Source organism: Porites lutea, chromosome 12 (genome assembly GCF_958299795.1).
Source record: "Porites lutea chromosome 12, jaPorLute2.1, whole genome shotgun sequence".
NCBI classification, from domain to species: domain Eukaryota; kingdom Metazoa; phylum Cnidaria; class Anthozoa; order Scleractinia; family Poritidae; genus Porites; species Porites lutea.
In genome coordinates, this window is record NC_133212.1 from 23,116,438 (window position 1) to 23,138,355 (window position 21,918).

The 21,918-nt window shown below is 40.1% G+C and overlaps 1 protein-coding gene across 4 annotated transcripts; it reads right to left on the reverse strand.

Annotated features, from left to right (window-relative positions):
* Nucleotides 1-208: 208 nt before the first annotated feature.
* Nucleotides 209-21,653, reverse strand: LOC140922059 (zinc finger SWIM domain-containing protein 6-like). 4 transcript variants are annotated; one of them, XM_073372085.1, is made up of 6 exons: nt 21,512-21,653; nt 15,285-15,394; nt 7,149-7,699; nt 4,108-4,619; nt 3,372-3,810; nt 209-2,480 (listed from the first exon to the last, which is right to left on the reverse strand). In XM_073372085.1, exons 3-6 carry the CDS (start codon nt 7,498-7,500, stop codon nt 499-501), a joined length of 3,285 nt encoding a protein of 1,094 aa, XP_073228186.1. In that variant the 5' UTR covers nt 7,501-7,699; nt 15,285-15,394; nt 21,512-21,653; the 3' UTR covers nt 209-498. The 4 variants fall into 4 exon arrangements, with proteins under 4 accessions (XP_073228186.1, XP_073228187.1, XP_073228189.1 ...); XM_073372086.1 differs by lacking the exon at nt 21,512-21,653 and adding an exon at nt 17,595-17,611; XM_073372088.1 differs by lacking the exons at nt 15,285-15,394; nt 21,512-21,653 and adding an exon at nt 12,986-13,519.
* Between the last annotated feature and the right edge of the window lie 265 nt (nt 21,654-21,918).

A 21,918-nucleotide genomic window follows, 5' to 3' on the forward strand; every position in this document is an offset into this window, starting at 1 on the left:
CACGCCTTAACGTGACATGAAAAACATAAGCTTGCCTTTGATTGGCTAAAAAGTGGGGAAAATAACGCCTGTAGGGTGTCCATCTTAGAGAGGGTTGACTGTAAAGGGTGCGGTAACAATAGAGTTGGGTGCAAGGGGTAGCGACCTTGTGGATCACTGCATTTGAAAATTCTCGATATGAAGACAAACACATAAAACGAAGCCAACATTTCCATCGTTCAAAAGCGTCTTTAATTTAAACCACTCCAAAAGAAAAACTGATTAACTAAAACGTTAAGCAGCGCTCCAAGGCAAGAATTTTCTAATTTCAAGTTTAGAGGCGAATTGAAACGCGGACGTAACCTAGGTTTGTTAATAAATTCACACAAGTAAATATACAATTTATAATCGCCTTATCTTGTTTACACTGTAATAATCTTTAATATATCTCTGGTTCGATTGCGAACGTTCATTTTCATAAATAATTATTTCATATTTCAAATTGATTCCTAAAGAGTTTTATCCAAATGTCTCTTTCACTAACTGCATAAGTTTTTTCTTTCCTTTGTACAAGACTTTCATGTTGTTGATTAGCGCTCGGAAACGACTACCGCCGTCGGAGGCTAACAGGAATGTCTCATGTGCTTTCGATAAGAAAGACACGAAGTCCATGTAATGCTTGGGACTGATGTGATTCAGCCTGCTATGCGTCGTGTTCACATAAGCGCTAATTGTTGCCTCCAGAAGCTGCCTCAGCGGTTCTTCATCACATCTGAGCCCGCAGTTGTCCGTCATAAAGAATTGACTATTATGAGACTCGTCAGTGGTTGCTTTCACAAAGGTACACCTGAAGAGTAGATCTGACAGCACTGTCGGGCAATGCACTGCTTTGATGATAAGCGGAATGATCTGCATGAGTTCATTAAAGCCCAAGGCCTGGGACAGAGCGCACGCCCAGTGGATGTCTCCAATGGAAGGATGACTGTCTTGATTGTAAGCGAGGGTGAAATGCTTCATGGCCAGTGTTGCAAGTTTAAACGCCCTCTGGGGGTAGCCACGGTAATCCATGTAACGAGCAATAGCAAAGAGTTGGGTTGGCGGAATGACAGCTGCAGACTCTACAACGAGCCTGTAGGCTGCCTCGAAGGCTGCAGGGTTCTTCTCACAGAGGCTCAGTGTGGAAAGACAACACTTTTGAGGTTCTCGACTGGCGCACTGTAGAGCGAGCGCTCGTGCACAACACAGAAGGGCTTCTTTCTCAACAACTGTTAACTGAAGGCGGGCCGCCGTGGCGGGCGTCATGACGGTCGTAGCCACCATAGACGTCGCTTCTGTTGGGGTAAACAGTGAGCTCCAGTTCTTCATGATTTGACTGAGAGCAGATGTACCAGCTTCGATGGCGCATTCTATCAGCCATTGCACCATCTCTCGACGTCGCCAGTTTGTCGTGTTTAATGTCATGCGCAACACTAAGAGTCCAAGCTCTATAGCAACATGAAGCATGTCAATGTCAGGTGTCTCAGACGTCTGAACCTTGGATAGTTTGAACGCGTCCTGCGCGAGACGGAATAGCTGTGGAGCTGAGTGTATATGCCGCTGAGCTGCTTGAAGAACCGAGGAGAGACGGTCAGCGGAATCTTTGGCAGCATTGAGAAGGCGTGATGCCAGCTCACACTGCTGTGATTGTAAATGTCCCAAAGTGTACAATCGTGTGATTCTAGAAGGCCCCACCAGGGGTATTTCCTCATCCGCCGTGTCGCCTGAGAAATCACTTAAAGCCAAGAAACGCATGGCACGGAGGCCAAGCTTGAAAGCGAGGTCAAGGTCCTTGTGTACGAATTTGCTGAATAGGAAGCGCGCGAAGGTGTGCATGGGAACGCTGTTCGCATGCACGCCGAGTCCCAGTCCACTAAATGGCCCGCTCTTTAAGAGAAGTTCAGTTTGAGATTTGAGTACAGGGTAAAGAATTTTGTCGTCAAAGTTCAAAAGATTAAGCTGTGCGATTAAGTGTTCTTCCTGCCGACAGGCTTTGTCTTGGGCATAGAACCCCAAGGGGATTGTTCGCTGCTGTCCAAGTCCCATAAGCGCGACTTCCAGAGCTAAAGTCAAATAATTTTCTTTTCCGGTGCTGTATTCCGAAAGATCAATTTCCGAGCTACATCTCACGTCGGGGAGAGTTTCTGCGTCGCCTTTCAGCTCGTCATCGCTCTCTTGTGGCCCGATCACTTCCTCTACAAGAGTATCGTACAACACGACAATGGGATCAAGCTGGTGCCCGATCCAGCCCTCAATAAACTCGTCCACTTCGGAGCTTTCGTCGCAAAGTTTATGTTCTATTTCCTCTTCACTGAAACTCTCCATCAAGGTTTCCATTTCTTGGACTCTTTCCAACTGCTCTTCTTTCAGACCTCGTGCTACTGCAACTCCCAATTGTAAGGCTTCTTGGGGATAACCATGAGCCCGCAAGGCATCTACTCGAGCAGCGGCCATGGGCACCTCCTCTGTTAAAACAAAATTAACATTTGATTACTCTCTTGACAAATGAATTCTGACCATTCAAATCAGAGAAGCCCTCGAACAACACTTTCATTTAGTGACCTAATACGAGAGTGATCAAACTGGCCAATGACACCATACTCTACACCATTCAATAAGAATACCGATTATTACTCAACCAGGAAATATTTAGCTAGTACCATAGCGTCGGTCACGTGTTGTAAGTTTTTGGTTCGGATTGACTGAGAAGTGGCAGGAGTATTTTAATTGACCTAAAAACGTAGGACGTAGTGAACACTTTACTTACAACCCCTCCAGGTTGGTAAAAGCGACAGTAGTCGTCATATTAGTCAAAACACTTATGACGTTTCGCCTTCCTCGGAGTCACGTATTATCCATTTGCAAATAACGCGGGCCTTAACATTGGGAAGGGAGAGATGGAGAACACTCTGGGAAAAGTTAGATAAGTCGGTTGAGAGGGTTTATTAGAGAGCTTTAGATTTGAGGACGAGAACGAGTAAGACTACGAGATTTAACTTAAAGTTTTTGCGCGTGTTCTAAAAAAAGACACCCCGGAAAGCTTCATTCTACTTTTTTCACCAAAAAAGTTAGTACGGTTATTTATACTGAAGGAAGTTAAGCCCCCTCCCAATAGCAAAATGATAAAACTTCTTCCATTTGATAACTTGTTCGAGCTACTACGACATTCCTAACACCAGGTATAGAACGACGACGGCTATCACGTTTTCCCGCCAAAATGACGCTGGTTCTCACTCGCGCGCACTATTTATTATTGACAAAATCTCGTACTCCTAGGCGTCCTCGTGTCAGAATCTAAAGCTCTGTATTGATAGTTCGCCTTTGGCCGCTCCTGAGGGTGAAAATAATATCTTTACCTTTCCAAGTAAGATTCTTGTTAACCTTCTCCTTTTCACCGCGCCCAATGATGGCTTTTAATTTGCTATTGTCCCAGTCCAAATCACATGCTTGCACGGCTCTGTAAAACACGGTACGGCGCGGGCACGTTTCGTTTGACATTTCGTCACTTTCTTCAGCGTTTGGAACGTTCGGGTTCTCCAACGGGCAAACTTCTTGTTGGCTCCAGGTTTTTAGCTGAGCTTTCCACGCAGCCTTATCCGCACGGCTACTGTCTGGGTTCAAAACTACACAAACCCATAATGCTCCCAGTTGGTCCCAGAGCTGCCTGCATTTGTCATTCATCGAGGTACCTTGTTCTTTCCATATTTGGAGCCTTGGGTCCGCTAGAAATTGTTCAGTTATCAGCCTAAGCATGCGCGATCCGTTGTTGTCATGAACGCGAAGCATTTCACGAACCTGCAAAAGAAGTAAAAGTACATTTAAGTCTCAAAGAAGACTGCATTTTATCACTGAGGACAGAGAGTGTGATCTTCCTAAAAAAGTCAGTAGCTTGGTGTTTGAATGATGGTAAATCCACGAAAAAAGGCGAAACAAGCTGGAAACAACCGAGTTGCTTTTGCCGTGTGCAGGGGAATCCTATGATTCGGGCTCAGTGATTCATATTTTCTTGTTTATTTCCGATGGTCTTTTTTATTTCCAAATTTAATAGTCGTTTTGAAATCATATGGGTTAACCATTACTAGTATTCTTTACCTTAGCGAACATGGATAGAAGATGTTTTCCGCTGCCGCTGTAGCCACCTTGGGAGAGGTAATTCCGAACTTGTTGTCTGACTTGTTCTGCATCTAAATGCCAACAGCTCTCATCATCTGCGCTAGCGCCTGCAGTAGGATCAGGAGCTCCGTGCAAGCGGTTAATCTCCGAAGTCTTTAGCAAAATTTCATCCGCCAATCGCTGAGCAGTCGGCAAAACGTCGGTGTGGTGCTCCGTGATAAGATACTGCAAGAGTTTCTGAAGTTGTTCGCGGTTCATTTGAAGCAACGTTTCTGATATTGGAACGCGTAGAGTCACCTTGTCCGGGTTACGAATTCTGTAAAGTGAAAGCGCCACGACGTGGGGACACCATAAAATGTCCTTATTCCCACAACTGCAAGAAACCTCGGTAATTTTGCACCTATCAAATCCAACGGAAACATTGTATTCCTCTTGCTGTGTTCCATATTTGGTATCCTCTTGTTCTGTTACTTTGCCACTAAGATGAAAACCTGAAAGAAATTTTATGCAGAAAAACATGCATTTAGATGTGTCAAAGGATCTGGAACTTTTTAATAGTCGATGATTTAAGCGCATTTTGCCGCGCTTTTTATTCACGCTAAGCCTCTTTTGCAAAAATGCAAATCAACTATTATTCGTCTGGTATTGACGTTTCTTTGGCGTTTTAGCCCATTAGTCTGTTAACGAATGACACAGCAATTAATCTGGCAACATATTTCTTGCAGCCTCTCCCTAAAACTTGGCGCATCATTAACAAAGCGGCCGGGCGACAGGTGGCTACACTTTGTCTCTAATCACCCATCTTCGCACCGCAATTTTCGCCTCTGTCGCAAAATCTACTGAGGAAAAATATCATTTGCTGAAGACCGAAAAACTAGTGTTACTATACGAATATGCCGCTAAGCTGGTTTCATTTGAATGGTCTCATCCTAAGATTTTTTCCACTCATTCAAAAGGTAGATGTGTTTTTGAGTCTGTGGGAATAACGCCGAACTTAAAACTTAAAGTGTCATCAAGGCTTGTGGGTTTAACAATCGTCCAATCTAGTAGGTTCCCAAAAAAGCCATAACTTGAATTCAATGTGATCAGAGCGTAGCTATTGAGTAGTGTTTTCCATGTGTTATACTATCACGCGTGAAGCTTCTTATGGGCTGAGGGGGACTAGAAATCTTTTTGACACAGCCATTTGAGCGCCTTTCAAGGAACCAACTATTTCTACAGAACATTTAACAGTCTTTCAAAGCGATTTAAAATTTTGCAAGAAACTAAAGCTAACAAAACAATCTAGTCATCTGGTCTTCTTTTTGTAGCGCCAGGGTTGGAAAAAAAGTTTTCAAACAACATTTTTGACTATTTAGGAAATAATTTAGGCCACCACCTTATTTAGTCACACATATCCTACTCGCTGACGCGTTCTTTCGCAAAAGGATTAAGCCGAGTTCCACTTCACATTTTTACGTGGGCGTATCCTGAGTATAGCGTTTTCTGGGAGCGACTCTATTTGTGACTAGATTGTTTGTAAATGAAACGAAATTCTTTACAATCAAACAAAACGAGAGGATTTGAGCTCTATTCCTGGTCTAGACAGAAAGAAACGTAAAAGTGATACAAAAAGCGAACAGATAATAAAGTAATATTTATGAGAAACACAATGCGGTATAATCCGGTTACTGAAGTTTTACACGGCGCAGTTTCCGCGCAGCCCGTCCTGGGTAAAGAAAGAATGAAGTAAAGAGACCGTCCATCGAATAATTTGATTGCTCAATTTATCACAATCCTTTTGTCGGCAGGTCAAAATAAAGCAGTTTATTTTGTCTTGGTAGTAACAGCACCTGAACCACGTCCCTTCAAAAAACCGCCAAAAAAATCCTAGCTGCAAACTTCACAAAATGATTTCATGTCACTATTCAAAAGCAGTAACTATAACACTGTTATTCCAAGAGAGGAGAGGGAAAACATAGAAAGACACAACTTTTATACAGTAATTATTTTTTGCACTTTTAAAGCACACAGTCGCTTTTAGTAATAATGTCCCTGAGGGGATAGTGGAAGTTCCGAGGTAGAAAGTGAACTTAAACTAGCAAACATCTGAAATGTCAAAACCGGTCCCTTCGACGATCAAAATTTGTTTGTCAGCCTTAAAAGCTCATTGCGGATTCCAAGCAGGCTTTAATTGCAAATTTCAAGACAAAAGTCCGAGGCGCTATTCTTGAGTAAAATTAAAAGAAATTGCTGAAACTAAAGGGAAAGAGCCGACCACGTTCGTAAATTATAAACAATAAAACTTTCTGGGTTTAATCCACAAATAAGGAGCTTGAGAAAGCCCAGTCATTTCTTTCGAGCCAGTACAAGTTTAATTAAGAATCAAGGAACGCAAACTTTAGCGAGAAATCGACAATCTTTTTAAAAACAGAAGAAATCTTTGAAAGCCAAAGCGGTTGACAATATATCATTTTTTAATGTACTATTACACTGTATTTACCAACGAAAGTTTTTTAGCAGGTATACAAATATTCAACTTCACTGATCGAGACTAAACTTTTGTCTCACTAAACTTAAAGCCCTTGTCTTCCGCGTACAAGGTCTACCTGTTTCTTTAAAACCTCTAAATTGTTCATTAAACCACCCGGCAGTTCTAAAAGAACTTCAAGACGATAATTCTTACAAAGTTTCTGTATCAAAGGTGACTATAATAAAAACCAATTTGGAGGCGGAATTTTTTGTGGCGCTGGAGGTAAACAGATACTGTAGGTCATTAGTATTCTATAGAAACTGTGGTAGACAGAGTGGCGCTATCGCCCAGTTGGGCGAAAAAACACATAAAATTAAGCACGAACGCTGAGTCGATTTATATTCAAAACGATAACATTCTTACTTACTATATGCCTTTTAAAATTCTAAGCCTTTTAATGACTCGCGAAAGAAATTAATTTCTCTTCTCCACGGTCTATAGACGGACAACGACCCAGTCAGGGGAATTAGTTGCGGTTATTAAGGGTACAAAACAGAAATTCACCTACCGACTTGTAGTACATCCCTGACAGCGTTTCCTTCTAGTAAAGCTAAACCTCTTTGGAAAGGCAGCCTTTTGGCGTCACTGTGTGACAATGTAGCGTGTAAAGAGGAATACATACAAATGTCTCTTTCATTTCTCGGGAATGACCAGTAAACTATCCTCAGCTGCACCGGCTCAGGGATGGGTGCGCTTCGTTCCTCAACTTGTTGGAAAGGAATACTTTCCGCCACGCATTTTGCGCTTAAATTTAAAAGAGATAAAGGTCCACATCGCTGCTGTCCTTTGTTAAGTTTTGGGCACTTTGCAGCTTGTCTGCATGGAGATGGATTTCTCGGCCGTTTGCGCTGACTAGTCATCGTAGTGAATGAGCGTAGTTCGTCGCATGCGCCGGTTGACTCGAATATAAACACAATCACAAGTGCTGGGATCTAAGGACTCCCCACGTTGGAACCCTCTGGTTTTTCTCAATGAGATTCAAGATAACCTCACGTCTCTCTCCTTTCCCTTTCCAAGCTAAGACAGCGTCTGGAGATTTGATGAATGACCAGAAAAAATCTAATAGAACAGAACAAAGCAACCATAAGATAAAATGTTCACGTCTACTTTGTTATACCTGTTGTATGGCATCATTGACGCGCGATGATCATGAGCTGATTTCTCCTTACCGAAAATTGCAGCTGGAAGCGGGTCGTCTCCCTAGGGAATTTCTCGTGGCACTGTTTTTGTATGTTTGTATTCGTTCGCGCTCAGATAGGGGTGTAACGAGACGAGAGCGAATTTAACGGTTGTTTGAAGCGATTTTAAAAGCGCTTCGAAACGCGAGATGTATGTGCGTTAATCCTTTGACATATCCAAACGCCACTTCTTTTACGTAAGGTTTGCTTTGGCCTCAAGAAAGGCTCCTGACTGGCGCGGGGCATAAGATAAACCGCTGGATTTGGCGACAGTTAGTCTGCGAACCCCCGGCACGTGCTGGCTTCAAGCATGTTGATTGACATATCTCCATTATTAAAGGTATAATTAAATTAATAGAAATATACAATGCGGACATTACGTCACTGTAAGCGCGATTATAGGAAGCTGAAATCGAGGGAGTCGTCAAGCTCCAGAGAAAAAACATTCCGCGAGCAACGACGAAATGCCTAAAAAACACACTGTTTTGGTTTTGATCTGATCATAAACAAGTTGAATGAATAAATATTTTGTTGATATCACGGAACCATAGTCGGTAAGGGTCTATTGTGTGACAGGCTAGTTGACATTCATTCCATTTAGTCGCCCCGGGAGAGTAGCTGCTGGGGTATTTTTTATGGACGGCTCCGCGGCGCCGGATTCACAATGCAAGCGCTGCATATGAATTTCAAATTTTAATAACCCGATGTTTTAAGTCCATTTTCGTTTACCGGCGCCGCGAAAGGTTACATGGCATCTCGGCGCTACAAAAAAAACCGACTGAAATGGACTCGTTTGTTTGAGGATGCAAAAAATCGCGAAAAGACTATAACATTTTCGCGCAAGTACAACCAAAATCCGCGATTTTGGTCACCGGAAGCCAGCCGACAAGCTGTCGCCGAGAGCTTATAAGCGAGCGATTAAGCATTGTGGGGAGCGAGGCTGTTTTGTAATGAGGAGACAGAGCGTCGCCACCAACAATGGAGGTCTAGTGATTGGGGGTCCGACTGATAGGTTATGTTGAATTTACAATATTTTGAGAATTCGTCGATAACTGATCCTTTTGGATAAATCTACTGCTGGCCACCCCGCGTCGCTGAACTAGCCGGTGTTCAGCGTGACAATTTCTAAGTGCAAAAATCTTCGTCTTATCGACTTCTCAATTCAAGAGACATTCATAACAGGTACTTTACGATATTAGCTAGTACTTGTCAAAACGTAATTCCCATTTTGAAAAGTCGTTGTCAAGTCCTCACGGATCAAACTTGGGGTCGAAAAAACCTTTTGTCAAACAAATCGATGGAGATTCATTCATCGAAACTTTCTATCGCACGCAGGTTTTACATAACTATAAATCGTTTATTTAACTCGTGAATAAGTCATTTTTTCTTACCAACAGAGCGTTTTTGGCAGTCAAAATAAATTCCGTGAGTTCCTCACAACGAGGAAACAACCACGTTGACCTAGTGCTTCCCAAAACAACTTGAACTCTCTTCAAAATTTCCGGTAGTGGATCATATTGACTTAAAGGACCTTTCCTAAACTAGTAGCTCAACAAAGAATCCTTAAATTGTGGTTTACCTAATAGTTAATCTTCAGAGAGGTCGCTTTGAATCTGGCAATGTCAGGAAGTGAATTCCACTGTGTATATAAAGTCGCCTAAAATACTGTACAGTAAAGTTGTCAAATCCTTTTTAAAACACTTTAAGAAGGTTCGAATTTTACAGCTTCTAACGGCTTTTCGTCGTATCTACAGATATCAGAAAATGACAATAAGAGATCAAGTGAAGGTTTGGCTAGTTACGTGCGATTTATGCTCTTTTTGTGATATTCCTATTCATTTTGCGTTCTCCTACTCGAGCAAAATTCAAGGATTTTTTGTATTTGTTACATTTTGGTAAAATTCAGGCAGGGTGAACATGACGGAGAAAATCTTAACGTTAAAAAAAGATAGATGAAATATTTTGTACTCGGTGATGCCTTGTTATTCTGACGTAAACTCTAATTTAAATAAACAGTGAATCCTTCCTGTCCTACCTCTATTTTTTCCCCTTGATTTCCAAGTTTTCAGCGATTTTTCCATCTATCTTTTAGCCCATGCGACTTTAATAGTGACCATCGTGAGGTAACTATGAAAGGAACTAAAACTGTCCATATATATTTTAGTCTGGTATGCCGCTCAGCTCGATAGTTGTCGTCTTTACACGGTCAATTAACCGAATGTCACGCATGGCCGTGCTAGCACGAATATCCGAAAGCTGGAAAATACGACCTTGTAAGACGTTGTGTCGTTCAACAAATCCAAACAGAAAATAAAGTTGATTATTTTTTGTTGGATATTTATGTTTGCAGTTTTTTTACGTTCAGTTTGATAGCCGATTGTTTTCATGGCCTTTCATGACTCAGCTGAATAGCTAGACAGCTGCCCGAGAGCTGGAAGAACTGCAAAATCATAACAAATTTTCACTCCAATTTTTAAAAGAACCTTCCCTCAGAATAATTGAAAGGAGGGCTGCTGTAGAAAGGTTTTTCTTAAAGCCATACCCTTTATTCGACCGGTCACACTTTGAAACCTCGCTAATCCATACATTGAAAAGTAGAAGGACATACAGACGGCACCGATATTGGCCACATCAGTAACGAAAGGAAAGCCATAATTAAGTACTCTGTCGTAAAACCAGTTTATAGGTTATATAAAGGCACCTATTCTGTTGACAAGTGTTTGTAGAAAACGAATTTAACTTTGCTCCGGTCTTTCTTTTCTAAGACCCCTGGGTCACACCCAGGTTAAATTAATGGCTGACTATTGAGTCCAAATAAAATCCTATGATGCGGCCATTCAAAGAAAACGCCTCAATCTGCCTTTTATTATCAGGGTAAAATTCGCTTTTTTGGTAGTTTACTAAGCAAAGTGATACTTTCTTGATTTCTGATGGTCTACAGGTTTTGTAAAAGACAAATTCACAGCAAGAAAATGTAACTATAACGGTTACAAAAGCCTCATTAGGTGTGTCCCTCCATCTCCGAACAACCCAAGATCTCAATTCATCCCAAAAATACCAACTCCCATTTTGCAAAGTACTTAAAAAACAAAGTTACCATTCAACAGCACTGCCGAAGAGTTTTCATTTGAATGGTCACACTATATGATTATGCCAAGGGATTCGAAATTTGCAACTCTGTCACACCGCCGCCTTCATAACTTAGTTGACTATGGGAATGGAAGTAAAGACTCAACATCAAAAAAGCCGTAAATGGCTTTAGCCCTTCGAAAAGGGAGGACGTTATTCGGAAAGCTCGATTACATGTGGGTCGATTAAATATTAAGGCAACAGATCAACGCCTTCCAAACGGATACTTTAAATCAACACTCTGTTCTCCATATAGATCTCCTTTAGTACAGAATTTTGTTTAATCAGGAAGTACCACTTGTTTGATTAGTTCCTTTAATCTCATGGCCAAAGCAAAAAACTTCACAAAAATTAAAAATTTCTTTTTGTAAAATTTCATGATTTAAATACAGTCGACTCCCTCTATAGTTCTAAGATGGACGCCTTTGGGACCAGCGGCTGTGTCCGTCTTTTAGAGAGTCAAGTAAAAGGAGTAAAGAAAGCCAGGGACCAACTCTAGGGTTTTCGTTTTAGCGAGGTGTCTGTTGAATGTAGTACTATGCAAAAATTCTGCTAAAGAGCTTTCAATTGAATCGTAACATCTCTGCATTTCGCCCGCAGGTTAAAAATAAATCTAAAAATCTTCTCGCCAGAACTTGGGGTTAGCAAGTGATGTTATAAGGAAAAAGACGATAATGGTCATCCCAAGCGCCGATGTTTGGGTATTCTTTTCATTAGTTCCAGCAGCTTGTGTTGAACGCCTTTAATTTTAACATGAAGGGGTCAGTTAATGGAATCATTTTTTGCCTGTTTATCTGACCTAAACTTGGCAATATTTTTAGTTCAAGCAGCACTGACATGTATTTTGATAAATTGCATCGAGTGGGCAAGAGCAACAAGATCTGTGACACATACTGATAAACCCTTCTCCATTGAATGTTTATTTGGCCGATTGTTAGTATCGGTTTGAGTTTTCTTGATCTTTGGCATAAAAATAAGTAAATTGTCCTTGACCTTTCCACTCTTAAAACCGCCAAAAAAACACAGAAAATATCTAAGGTGCCATGTTCCAAAAGCTAGAAACACGACTGCCAATTAATTTTCAGTTTTAGTAGCTTTCATGTAAATGGTCACATTTGAGGTTTTGCCATCTCCAGAGTCAGAATCACGTTGGGTAGTACACGATAAACCGGATAAGGGATTCAAAGTATCTGTTCTGTAGCTTTTTGGATGTTTGAATGGTAGTATCTTGGCTTCATGGTTATTTTACCGAAGTTCAACACCTGTATACTATAGCATGATATAGAGTCGTAGGAAAGTGTGGCTACCAACTGAGTGATCACACGTTAAAATTTATCAGCTACAAAAATTAACGTTTCAAGTAAGAGGAAAGCTTTAAAAACGAATAAAGAGTATTTACTGTCCACAGATTTAATGCCAAATCCATCCTTGACTCTGCTGTATCATGGGTCCCAAATACTAATGCTCAAAACAAAACCAACGTTTATCGGAAGATATGCTTGATCCCATTCAATCCACATCAGACTTTATGGCGGGTTTATGATTATCTTTCATTTGAACGGGCTTCCGATCCGATATGGAGCATAAAAGCCGTTAATAACAGGCACCACAAAGGCTCCACCACGGAAAATAATAAATAAGAAATTTGTGCAATGACTAATCCGGGGAAAAGGAAATAATATAAAAGGACCCCAAGCCGATATTTTAAACTAACAGGCTTTATAGACTTTTGTTGATATATGCTTATAAATAGAACTCTTTCAGAAACTAACGTCGCCGTAAGTAGAAACTAAGTTATTCGCTGTTTAACATTTTAATATTACATTATCTCATAGTATTTGACCGATACTAAGTGATGCAGAGGTAGGAAAAATATTCCCTGCAGTTTAAGAAACTGGACTTTCTAGTTCCTTGGTACCGGAGTCACGAAATTATAATGCATGTTAATATGTTCAATGAAAGAAATAACGCAAAATGAAGAGGATTACAGAGTCATTACAGGGCACGGAAATGTAGTTTTGAAGAAAAATAAGAGTACCTGACATCGATCGATCGAGCGCCCTTCTTTGAGATGTTTTTCACGATTTCTGTTACATTTCTCTTTTTTCTTGAAGCAATTGAAACAAAAAATCGATGTACGCAAAATGTGCTGCACGGTCTTCTCTTGGATGAAAAGAGCTATTAACATACAGTACAAAAGATAGTCCATGCCCAAAGGCGACTAGTAGACAAAAGAGCTATTTACCGCCTTATCAAACGCGTATTTTTCTGTGTTAAGCCCCATTAGGTCTTCGCGGGAACTTGGCACCTTTTGTAAGTACACTTAGCCACCCCTTGGGCTTCAACGCGTTGTGTTGTGAGGGATATAAGTATCTTAATATGCGACCCGCAATGACAATATCGCCGTATTTTTATCCGCACATGTCATACCAGTGAAGGCTCAAGAAGAATTTTTGAACAATTGCGGGGGCTATTTCAATATGGGATATGACAACAATGCGATCCCAAACAATAAAAGGAAACGTGGCTTAGCGCGATCTTGGATCAACATGTCGTTGAAATAACCCCCTTGATAGCCGTTCCACCTAATGCCAGACATCGTGGCGCTAGTCCTCTTATGAGTGGGCTTCACCTCATGACATTCAGTTTTTCCTAACGCTTGTCATTTTTAACCTTTTCATAAATAGAAACGCCTCTGGAGGCCTAAAAATTTTATAGGGAGATATGCAAAAAAAAATTATACATTGAATGTTTCCTTTTATAATTGAAAAACAAACAATACAACATGAACGTATTGCGTAAAACTTCATTGATTTTTTCAACAGTTCACCTTAAAAGTTTGCCTTTAAAAAGGGAGGAGTTAACCCGGATTTTATGACATTTATGCAAGAGAAAAACCAATTTTATGCAATAATATACAATAATAGCATTTTATAACGAAATGGAAGGACTTACAGAAGACCGTGCGCCATTTTTTCTTTTTCCGTTTTTTCGTTTTTTTTTTTTCCCTGGGCGATTAGATTACACCGTTTGACCCTTTTTTGTAGTTGGCTATATTTTTCTAAATTTACTCTCAGCAGCTACACCGGCTATCCTACAAGGTATTTTTTCATCATTCGCTCGCTAGTACAACCGGATGCTTTCAACTTCTATCAACATAATATTTCATTTTGCTTTAGTCTAAATACGTGACTTGGTTGGCGTTCAATATCCACACAAAAGCCATTTTGAATTGAAAGCTCTTAAGCGGTTTGTATCAGCCTCAGGCAAAACCAGTAGATTGGAGAGATCACTGAATCTTGAATTGATGATGTTTTAGAAAACGAAACAGTTTAAACGCGAGTAATGCCCTTGTAAGCAACTCAAGCTTAGCAAAAATGGGAAAAAACAAGAAGTACTTAATACTAAGCTGGGGGTCTAGGAAAATTCACTGATATCTCAGTGTTTCCTTTCGGTTAGAAGACTATAGCACAATTAAACTTTCCGAAAATGAAACTGCTCTATAAATAACGCCACCAAGAATGTTTAAGACAATTAGTCCAGAGAAGATATTTTAAAAACGAGAAAAAATGAACCCGGCAATGAACCAATCGCGAATGGTCAAATGTCAAGGTCGATTGTCGGAAACACAGCTTTTATAAGTATTCACTACGTTTTATTCCTTTCTCGACAATTCCAAAATTATTTTCTTAAGAAGTTTTATTTTCTTGATCGCAGTAGTCGAAATCTATGTATCTCCTTCGTGTTTTGGTCTGAATATTCAAAGATTATTTACAAAGCATTGCTTCACCGATTGCATGAAATATTCCTGATTATAATATTCTCGTTACCAAGGAGATGACACCCACTTTTAAAGTAAGTACAATGTTCCATGTCTTTGGTTGAACACAGTTTGAGGTAATGAAGCAAAAACAAACCCTTTTGGCGGAGTTATTCCAACAGAAAATGAATACAAATACTTACCAGGAGATAACAAAAAACATATGCCAAGAAAACTGCCTTGCCCTTTTTTCTCTTTGTTGGCCATCAGCTTGACTTTGTTTTTGGTTCATAGACGTGATGGCTTGGGCATCTTAGCATTACTCGCATATTCCCTGTTTTATCGTCCGTGACGCACTCCAGTATTAATTACCAAACTCGAAATATGCTTCATTACCATTTTATGCCGTTACAGGATTTTACCTTCGTTCTACATACTATAAAGACCAATCCTCTAAGCCTCCACTTTCTTAATCGATTTTGGCGCAGATATCGATGGATCCCTTAAAATTCCCTTAAAAACATTTAGTCTTGATGACTTTTCTTTTATACAACTCGTGCGATAAACATCAACTTACCTAACAAGCGTAGCGAAACTCGTTGGACTGCAGACAGAATACCACGAACTGGCTGGAAAACTCGATAACGACAAGCTCTTCTAAATGTTGTCCTCTCGGACGCCTGACACCTATTATAATGAAAAGAAAACCGCACGCATACGTGTTATAAGCTTGCTTTATACCAAAATGCTATTATTTATTATTACTACAGGTGATAACGATCCACATTCTCTGTATTCTTCGCCCATCGACACCTGCTGGGACTTGTTCCGCCTTTTTTATTGTCCTAACAGCTCCGCGCGCGCCAGCACGGCGCACCGCAATTACACCGGCCCACGAATGCATGCATGGGAGGGACGGTTACGTCACACTCGGTACGTTTACTGGAAGCATTAGGCACGCTCACCAGGAGCCCATGGGTGCTCACGAAAAACGTGAAAGAATCTTCAGTCTAATTTTTTTTAATAGATCCACCTAAATATGTATGCCACAACCCAGACCCAAATGCTTGACGAGTGAAAAACTCTGCGCTTCAGAATAAACAAACTTGCCCACCTACCCCTCCCCTAAGCCAACAGCAGGCGCTAGAAATTTACGGGCGCAAGAAAGAACGCGGGCGCGCGAGAGAGAGACAGGCGTGTTCCCTCGTGCGTCCTGTTCTTTCTTGCACCAATTCTACGCAGGCTAAAACAATTCCAATGGTTTAGAGGAGGGTGCATGTTAAAGTAGGTATGTATAAGGGGTACCGTTTTTTAATGGAAGGTGAACGAAAGGGGTACCTTGTCAGACAAAATGGTAGATATATATATGGGTATGTGGTTGGACCTCGGAACGCAACCTCTTCGTAGAAAACTTGGTAGTGTGTTCAACCCCCCGCTTCCCAAGCGGTGTTTTGATACGCGTTCATCGAATCATTTATACTAAGTGACGTCAAATGACGATTGGATTATTAAAGACATCATCTGTATTGAACGTGTCTTGCACCAAGTTTTCAAAAGGCATATCTGGCGTCCCTTGAATTGTTTCATCTCCATGCTATGCTGGAACAGCAGGTGTTAAAGGAAATTCACGAGTTACACTGATATCAGTCACGTTCATAGCAGCTTGTTCTCATCTAAAAAGCTTTCCGTATGAAGAGGTTGAATACCTTGATCAAAAAAATCTGATAGCATTAATACACACTGGTTCATAATTTTGCCAGCAACACCAAAAACATACGTTTCGATTATACTTAGTTTTTCATTGAAATTGATTATTCATGTACAGTACCATAACAAAAGGGAAGTGCCGCCCGAAACGTTTTTATTTGAATTGTCACAGCCAAGGATTTCGTCCAAACCTCCGGGTAAAGAACACTACGTACAGGAAAGTACTACTCAGTAGCTTTCCGATTTGCATGGTTGCAGGATTTCATCCACCGATTCAAAACTGTAGAACGGCCTTGTACAGGATATTAATAAGTACCAAAGGAAAGACCAGCTCGGTCGCCTTCATTTAAATGCGGCAGGTTATTGCACTTTGAATCTCATCCATTAATATACGCAAATGTTAGAACAACCTTGTACAACGTAGTAAACAGTACTAGAAGAAAGAACTGCTCAGTCGCTTTTATTTGAATGGTCACACCATAGGATTTCATCCATAGACTGGTCTCAAAAGTTACAACTACCTTGTATAGCGTTATAAACACTACCACATGAAAGAACTGCTCAGAGTACTACCTTTCATTTGAATGGTCACACTTTAGGATTTCAACCACCTTGCCTCAAAAGTTAGAACCACCTTGTACAGCATAGTAAACAGTACTAAAGGAAGTGCTGCCGATAGTACAGTGTATATAAATTTGAATAAACCCGTAAGAACTTTATCCCTCTTCAGAACATCCTTCCACATCATATTAAAATACACGGGATGACTTGGTAGTAGGCTCAAAGTCAACATTCAAGAAATATTTTAAATTTCATTGCGCAAAATCCTAAAAACAGGAGTACCGTACATCTCAGAAATAACACTGCTAAGGAAATCCTTGAATGGTCATCTTGGAAAATATTTCGTATACAGACATTAAAAGGCAGAATAGGAAAACATTATTACACTTTCTAGGATTGGAAAGGTTGATACTCCGTAATCAAGATTTCAACCACTACCAAACTTTAGAGAAACGCTCCACTGTCAACAGCCCCAAGTAACACTACTATATGTGTATTGTTCTTAATAATTAAATTTCTTGTAGATTCTTTTCGTCTACAGTAGAAATAAACTTTTGTTGTTGTTGTTACGGTAGAGTAATGACATGTTCTAGTGGTTCTACGTTAAAAATTCACTTACTTTGGCGCAATTTTATCCAAGAACAGCAAAATTAGAGGCGGGACGGTGCTGAATTAATTCTAGTTTCCGGAAGGTCCAACGAAATCGAGTTTCATATAAAAATATTTCATGTGTGCTTTGTGACGAACGTTTCTGTATGTCGTTGATTTGTGTCTGTTCAGTAACACGGATGTTTACAACATTCTAACAGTTCTTTATGACGTCAATTCTCAAGAACTCTCGGAAGAATCGTTACACATAAATTAAACGTTCGGTTAAATTGGGGTCATTACCGAGATTACTCTCCGAGTGTTCATAACTAGCCACTTGTTACAGATGTTAAAAGTATCTTTGTTTGGAAAATATCATGTATGCGTAAAACGGCGTAAATTTTCAATCGTTGTTAGCCAATTGCAAACAACAAGGAAGTATACGGGGGTCAATTTGCGGGGATAATTACTCGGTCGTTGGCGATATCAGTGTTAAGCCACGCATACATCAGTTCTAGATCTTATGAAGACAGAAGTTTTGACGTTGAGTTAAAGTTCATTACTCCAAAATTTTGAGGAAACAATTTTAACGAGTGATAGTCAATAAGAAAAAGGAAGTAAATTGTGTTCATTGAAGGTTTCAGATGACGGAGATTTTTGTTTCAGAAAAGTAGGCATTTTAGCGGTTGAATACCCAACAGATAATAACCGCCTACTGACGGAAACTTCGCTAGGGTTCGTAGAAACGTTGCGTGAACTGAATAACGGAATATTGGTCGTTGACTTGAGCATCTTCGTCAGTTGCTGATAAAATGCACGTTCTCTAAAAAACGAACCACTAATGAAGCATTTTCTTTTTCTCTTTTTTTTTTTTTCAAGGAAAGAATTTATAAATATAGCGCGTTATAGAGATTAGTGAAAATAGGCCGCGGCGCTTAGTGTGTATGTGACTTTACGATTGCTTCCACAACTTGTAAGGGAACGCCCTGTGCATCAGTAGGGTGCTTAACCCTTTAAGCCCCAAGAGTGATCAGCATGAAATTTCTCCTTATAATATCAATGGTTCAGAAAACAGCGTGGTCATGAGAATTGAGTACATGCATGAATCAGGGAAGATCAGTCTAACTGATATTTCAACAAATTCTCCCCACCACTTCTATTGAAAAAGTATAGGGACAGTAAATGAGAATCTCAATTTTGATCTTAGGGTTTCAAGGGTTACGCAACGATGACGAAGACGGCAGAGAACACATCGCTAAATTTACATTATTTCAAACTTTATCGCGGCTATTAATTCAGACTCTCTCAGTTGGTCCAACTCGGGCGATTTTTCCTGGATTTCAATTTTTAAGGACTGTAGCCAAGTTCAAAAAGAAAACGAGAATTCGTGAAAATTGTTTCGTCGCATCAGGAGGTTTCAAGTCGCAGTCGTGGAGTGGACGTCAAAAAGTATACTAAAAAGCGTGATGCACTTGCAGAGCTGTTGTTTTGCTCATAAAATCTGAAGTTTGGTGTCAATCGCGCCAATATTGAACAAGATAAAAACACTGATTTAGATACATTAATTTAAGAACTTGAAAATTTATAAGAGATATATTTCTTAGTAAATTTTGGAGTTTTTGAAAGCAAATAGTCTGATCAAGGTCAAGCTGGGCTGGGTGGTAATTATTTTAGGGATTTCTACCAGAACAACAAACACTGATTTAGTGAGTTGCATTTCGTGGTTATTGTTCAAATAACAGCATTGCCAGCTCAGCTTGACCTTGACACTGCGAGCCTAATGGACCGCAAACACAATTAACTCGTATGTTCTAATTGGATTTGATTTAAGCTTTTCACTCCCAAAAACTGCAAAAATAGAGCTTTGGAGAACAATCCTGAAATCCTTTTCCGTACTAAAAACGCTGAAGAAATAAAAATAAATGCTATCGTAAGTCACCTCTTATGCGCTTAATTAGGGAAAGACTGGGAGTCATTATCAACAAGCGTGGAACCTTATTAAGCAAAACGTCTTGTTGGGTGAATAAAAAATTCTCGAGACCTCGAAAAAGTAATCATGGACTTCACGTGAGCTAGTCGATTTGGCATTCGCAAGTACTAACGGGAACACACTTGTATCAAAAAGATAGAGGGATTTTCGTATGACCTTGAAAAATGGTTTCGGTGAGTGTTCGTTATTTGTTTTAAGAGCCTATGGATGAAAAGATCAAAACTTGGACTCTTCGTTTTCCCGCCAAAGAAAACCCTAATATGGAGAAGGCATTGTTCGACTGGCTAATCGTGTTGCGTATGACGTGAAAGCGAAGTATCGATTGATTTCTAAAAAGTTCTCGGGAAATCTCGTTCCCAGAGGCCGCGATCCTTTTGGGGACGAGGGTGGTTCTCGGGCATAACGTTTTTTCACCCGAGCGTTCGCTTAACCAATCAAAAGCCACGCGCGTTTATACCCGTTCGATAAACCAATCAAATCACTCTATTTCCGTTCGGTTGTTTCTGTTTTGTTCTCGCGTTTTCATTTCAAGGTCATGCGAAAATCGCTCTAATCGTGAGCAGCCCTCACTTTGATTCTCTCGCCACATGTATTAGGGAATATGGATTCCAGAACCCGGGAAAATTTTACTTGTGGAATCCAGAATACAGCTGTAGGAATCCGGAATCCCACTAACAATTGGAATCCGGAATCCAAGTTCCTCCGATAATCCAAGACTGTCTTGGATTCCTTTGCATGAGGCGGATTCTCTGTCCAGCTAGTCCTTTGCCTGGTGATTCTTTCTTTGAAAGTCAAAGTCACGTTTGTTCTAAGCTCTCATATGAAAAGGTTTTGGAATAATTTGGTTAATTATGTGCGCGGCAACTTTTCATCTGAAATAAAACCATAACGGAGGGACCATTACAGACAAGTTATGGGGTGGCTGGCGAAAAATCAAAGGTTTCACAACAGCTTTCGTTTCGAATCCACCAAATTTTGATCTCACTGCGACCTACGTAATCAAAGACAGCGTTATCTTCTGATGATATTCGATTAAAAATGAGCCTTTTTTCTAGTCGGCAAAACAATTTGATGGGGGTTTATCGCATTCATAAAGAGGACGCATAAAAAAAATATTTGTATTTTATTTTTTACAATACGAGTCACTTGTTTTTGGTATTTCATAAGATGTTTTGACCACAGACTTTTGGATATATTTCTTTCAATCACTGATAAGGTCAAGTTATGTTATTCTCTAGCATTGGCCGTTGTTATCGCTTCCCTCTTATTTTTTTTGTGCCTTGTGGGTGTCAGTATTTGTACATATCTCACTTTCTAGCAAACACACCCTGCGCGCTACAAGTAGCTACCGCGCCCTCACTAGTCACGTTTATTACTTTTTTGCATCTTTAAGAAACTTCTCGATCTATCAAATATTTACTTTTTTTCTGTGAACATCGATCCAAAATTAACCTGACCCCGCTAAGTCCGCACGTTTCTAACTTGAATCTGCACGCGAACCGATCCAACCTTAATTCAATCCTGATCTCGGTACTTTGATTAGGGCTTTCTTCAGTTTTTCGAAATTTGCACTGGGATCATTTAATTATCTTCTGATTTTTGTCTTGCCTGCTCGTTTTATTTTTAGTGTAAAAGTGTTAAAAATATTAAGTTCACATTCTTTTCTTTGTTCTATCCTGAGCGTGTTAGGAACACGCCTAAACGAGCAAGCAACTCCTACTGCGGAAAGTACTACGCTTTGAGGTCCTGAGAGATAACAAACCGCCACAAAAGAGTTTTAAAAATAAACAAATAGTATGTCAATATAATGCAAAAACAAAAAATACAAAATACTGAACAAGCTACAGTTCTATGAATAGAAATGATAATAAATATCATGACAGTCTTTACAGATCAGCAAAAAAGCATGACCTGCTCTCCATTTGCCAAAAAAGAGAAAAACAACTAGTAAATAGTACCTTCCAAGACTACTGCTCAGTAGCTCTCATTTGAAGAGTCACACCATAAAACTTTGTCCACCAACATAAGCGCTTCGCTTCTACATAGTCCCTAAGGGCCTGAAACGTAAAGAAACGTGATTTTTTCCCTTTGAAGCCCTCCTGTGGTAAGATTCACTACTTGAATATTTCCCTTTACAACTTCTGGTAAGGATCAGTAGGCTTTGGATGGACCGATTCCTACATCAAATAAAACGGATACGAAACAAATCCTTTTTCATTTCAAACGTTACTGCAACCTCGCCCCAAGGGTGTTTTCCATGAAATGTGGGAGGGGTACCCCAGTGATTTTGTTACAAATAATTATGGTGAGTCCTGGGACACATTTTGTGAAAAGTCATGAGTCCCAGTTAAAAAAACAACGAATC

What these genes read in the sequence shown, in the direction of transcription:
- LOC140922059 (XM_073372085.1), bottom strand. Translation starts at nt 7,500, where the DNA reads ATGACTAGTCAGCGCAAACGGCCGAGAAATCCATCTCCATGCAGACAA. An exon ending in CAGGGATGTACTACAAGTCG is followed by an intron (nt 4,620 to 7,148) that starts GTAGGTGAATTT and finishes AATTTCTTTCAG; the next exon opens with GTTTTCATCTTAGTGGCAAA. An exon ending in CAAGAATCTTACTTGGAAAG is followed by an intron (nt 2,481 to 3,371) that starts GTAAAGATATTA and finishes TTGTTTTAACAG; the next exon opens with AGGAGGTGCCCATGGCCGCT.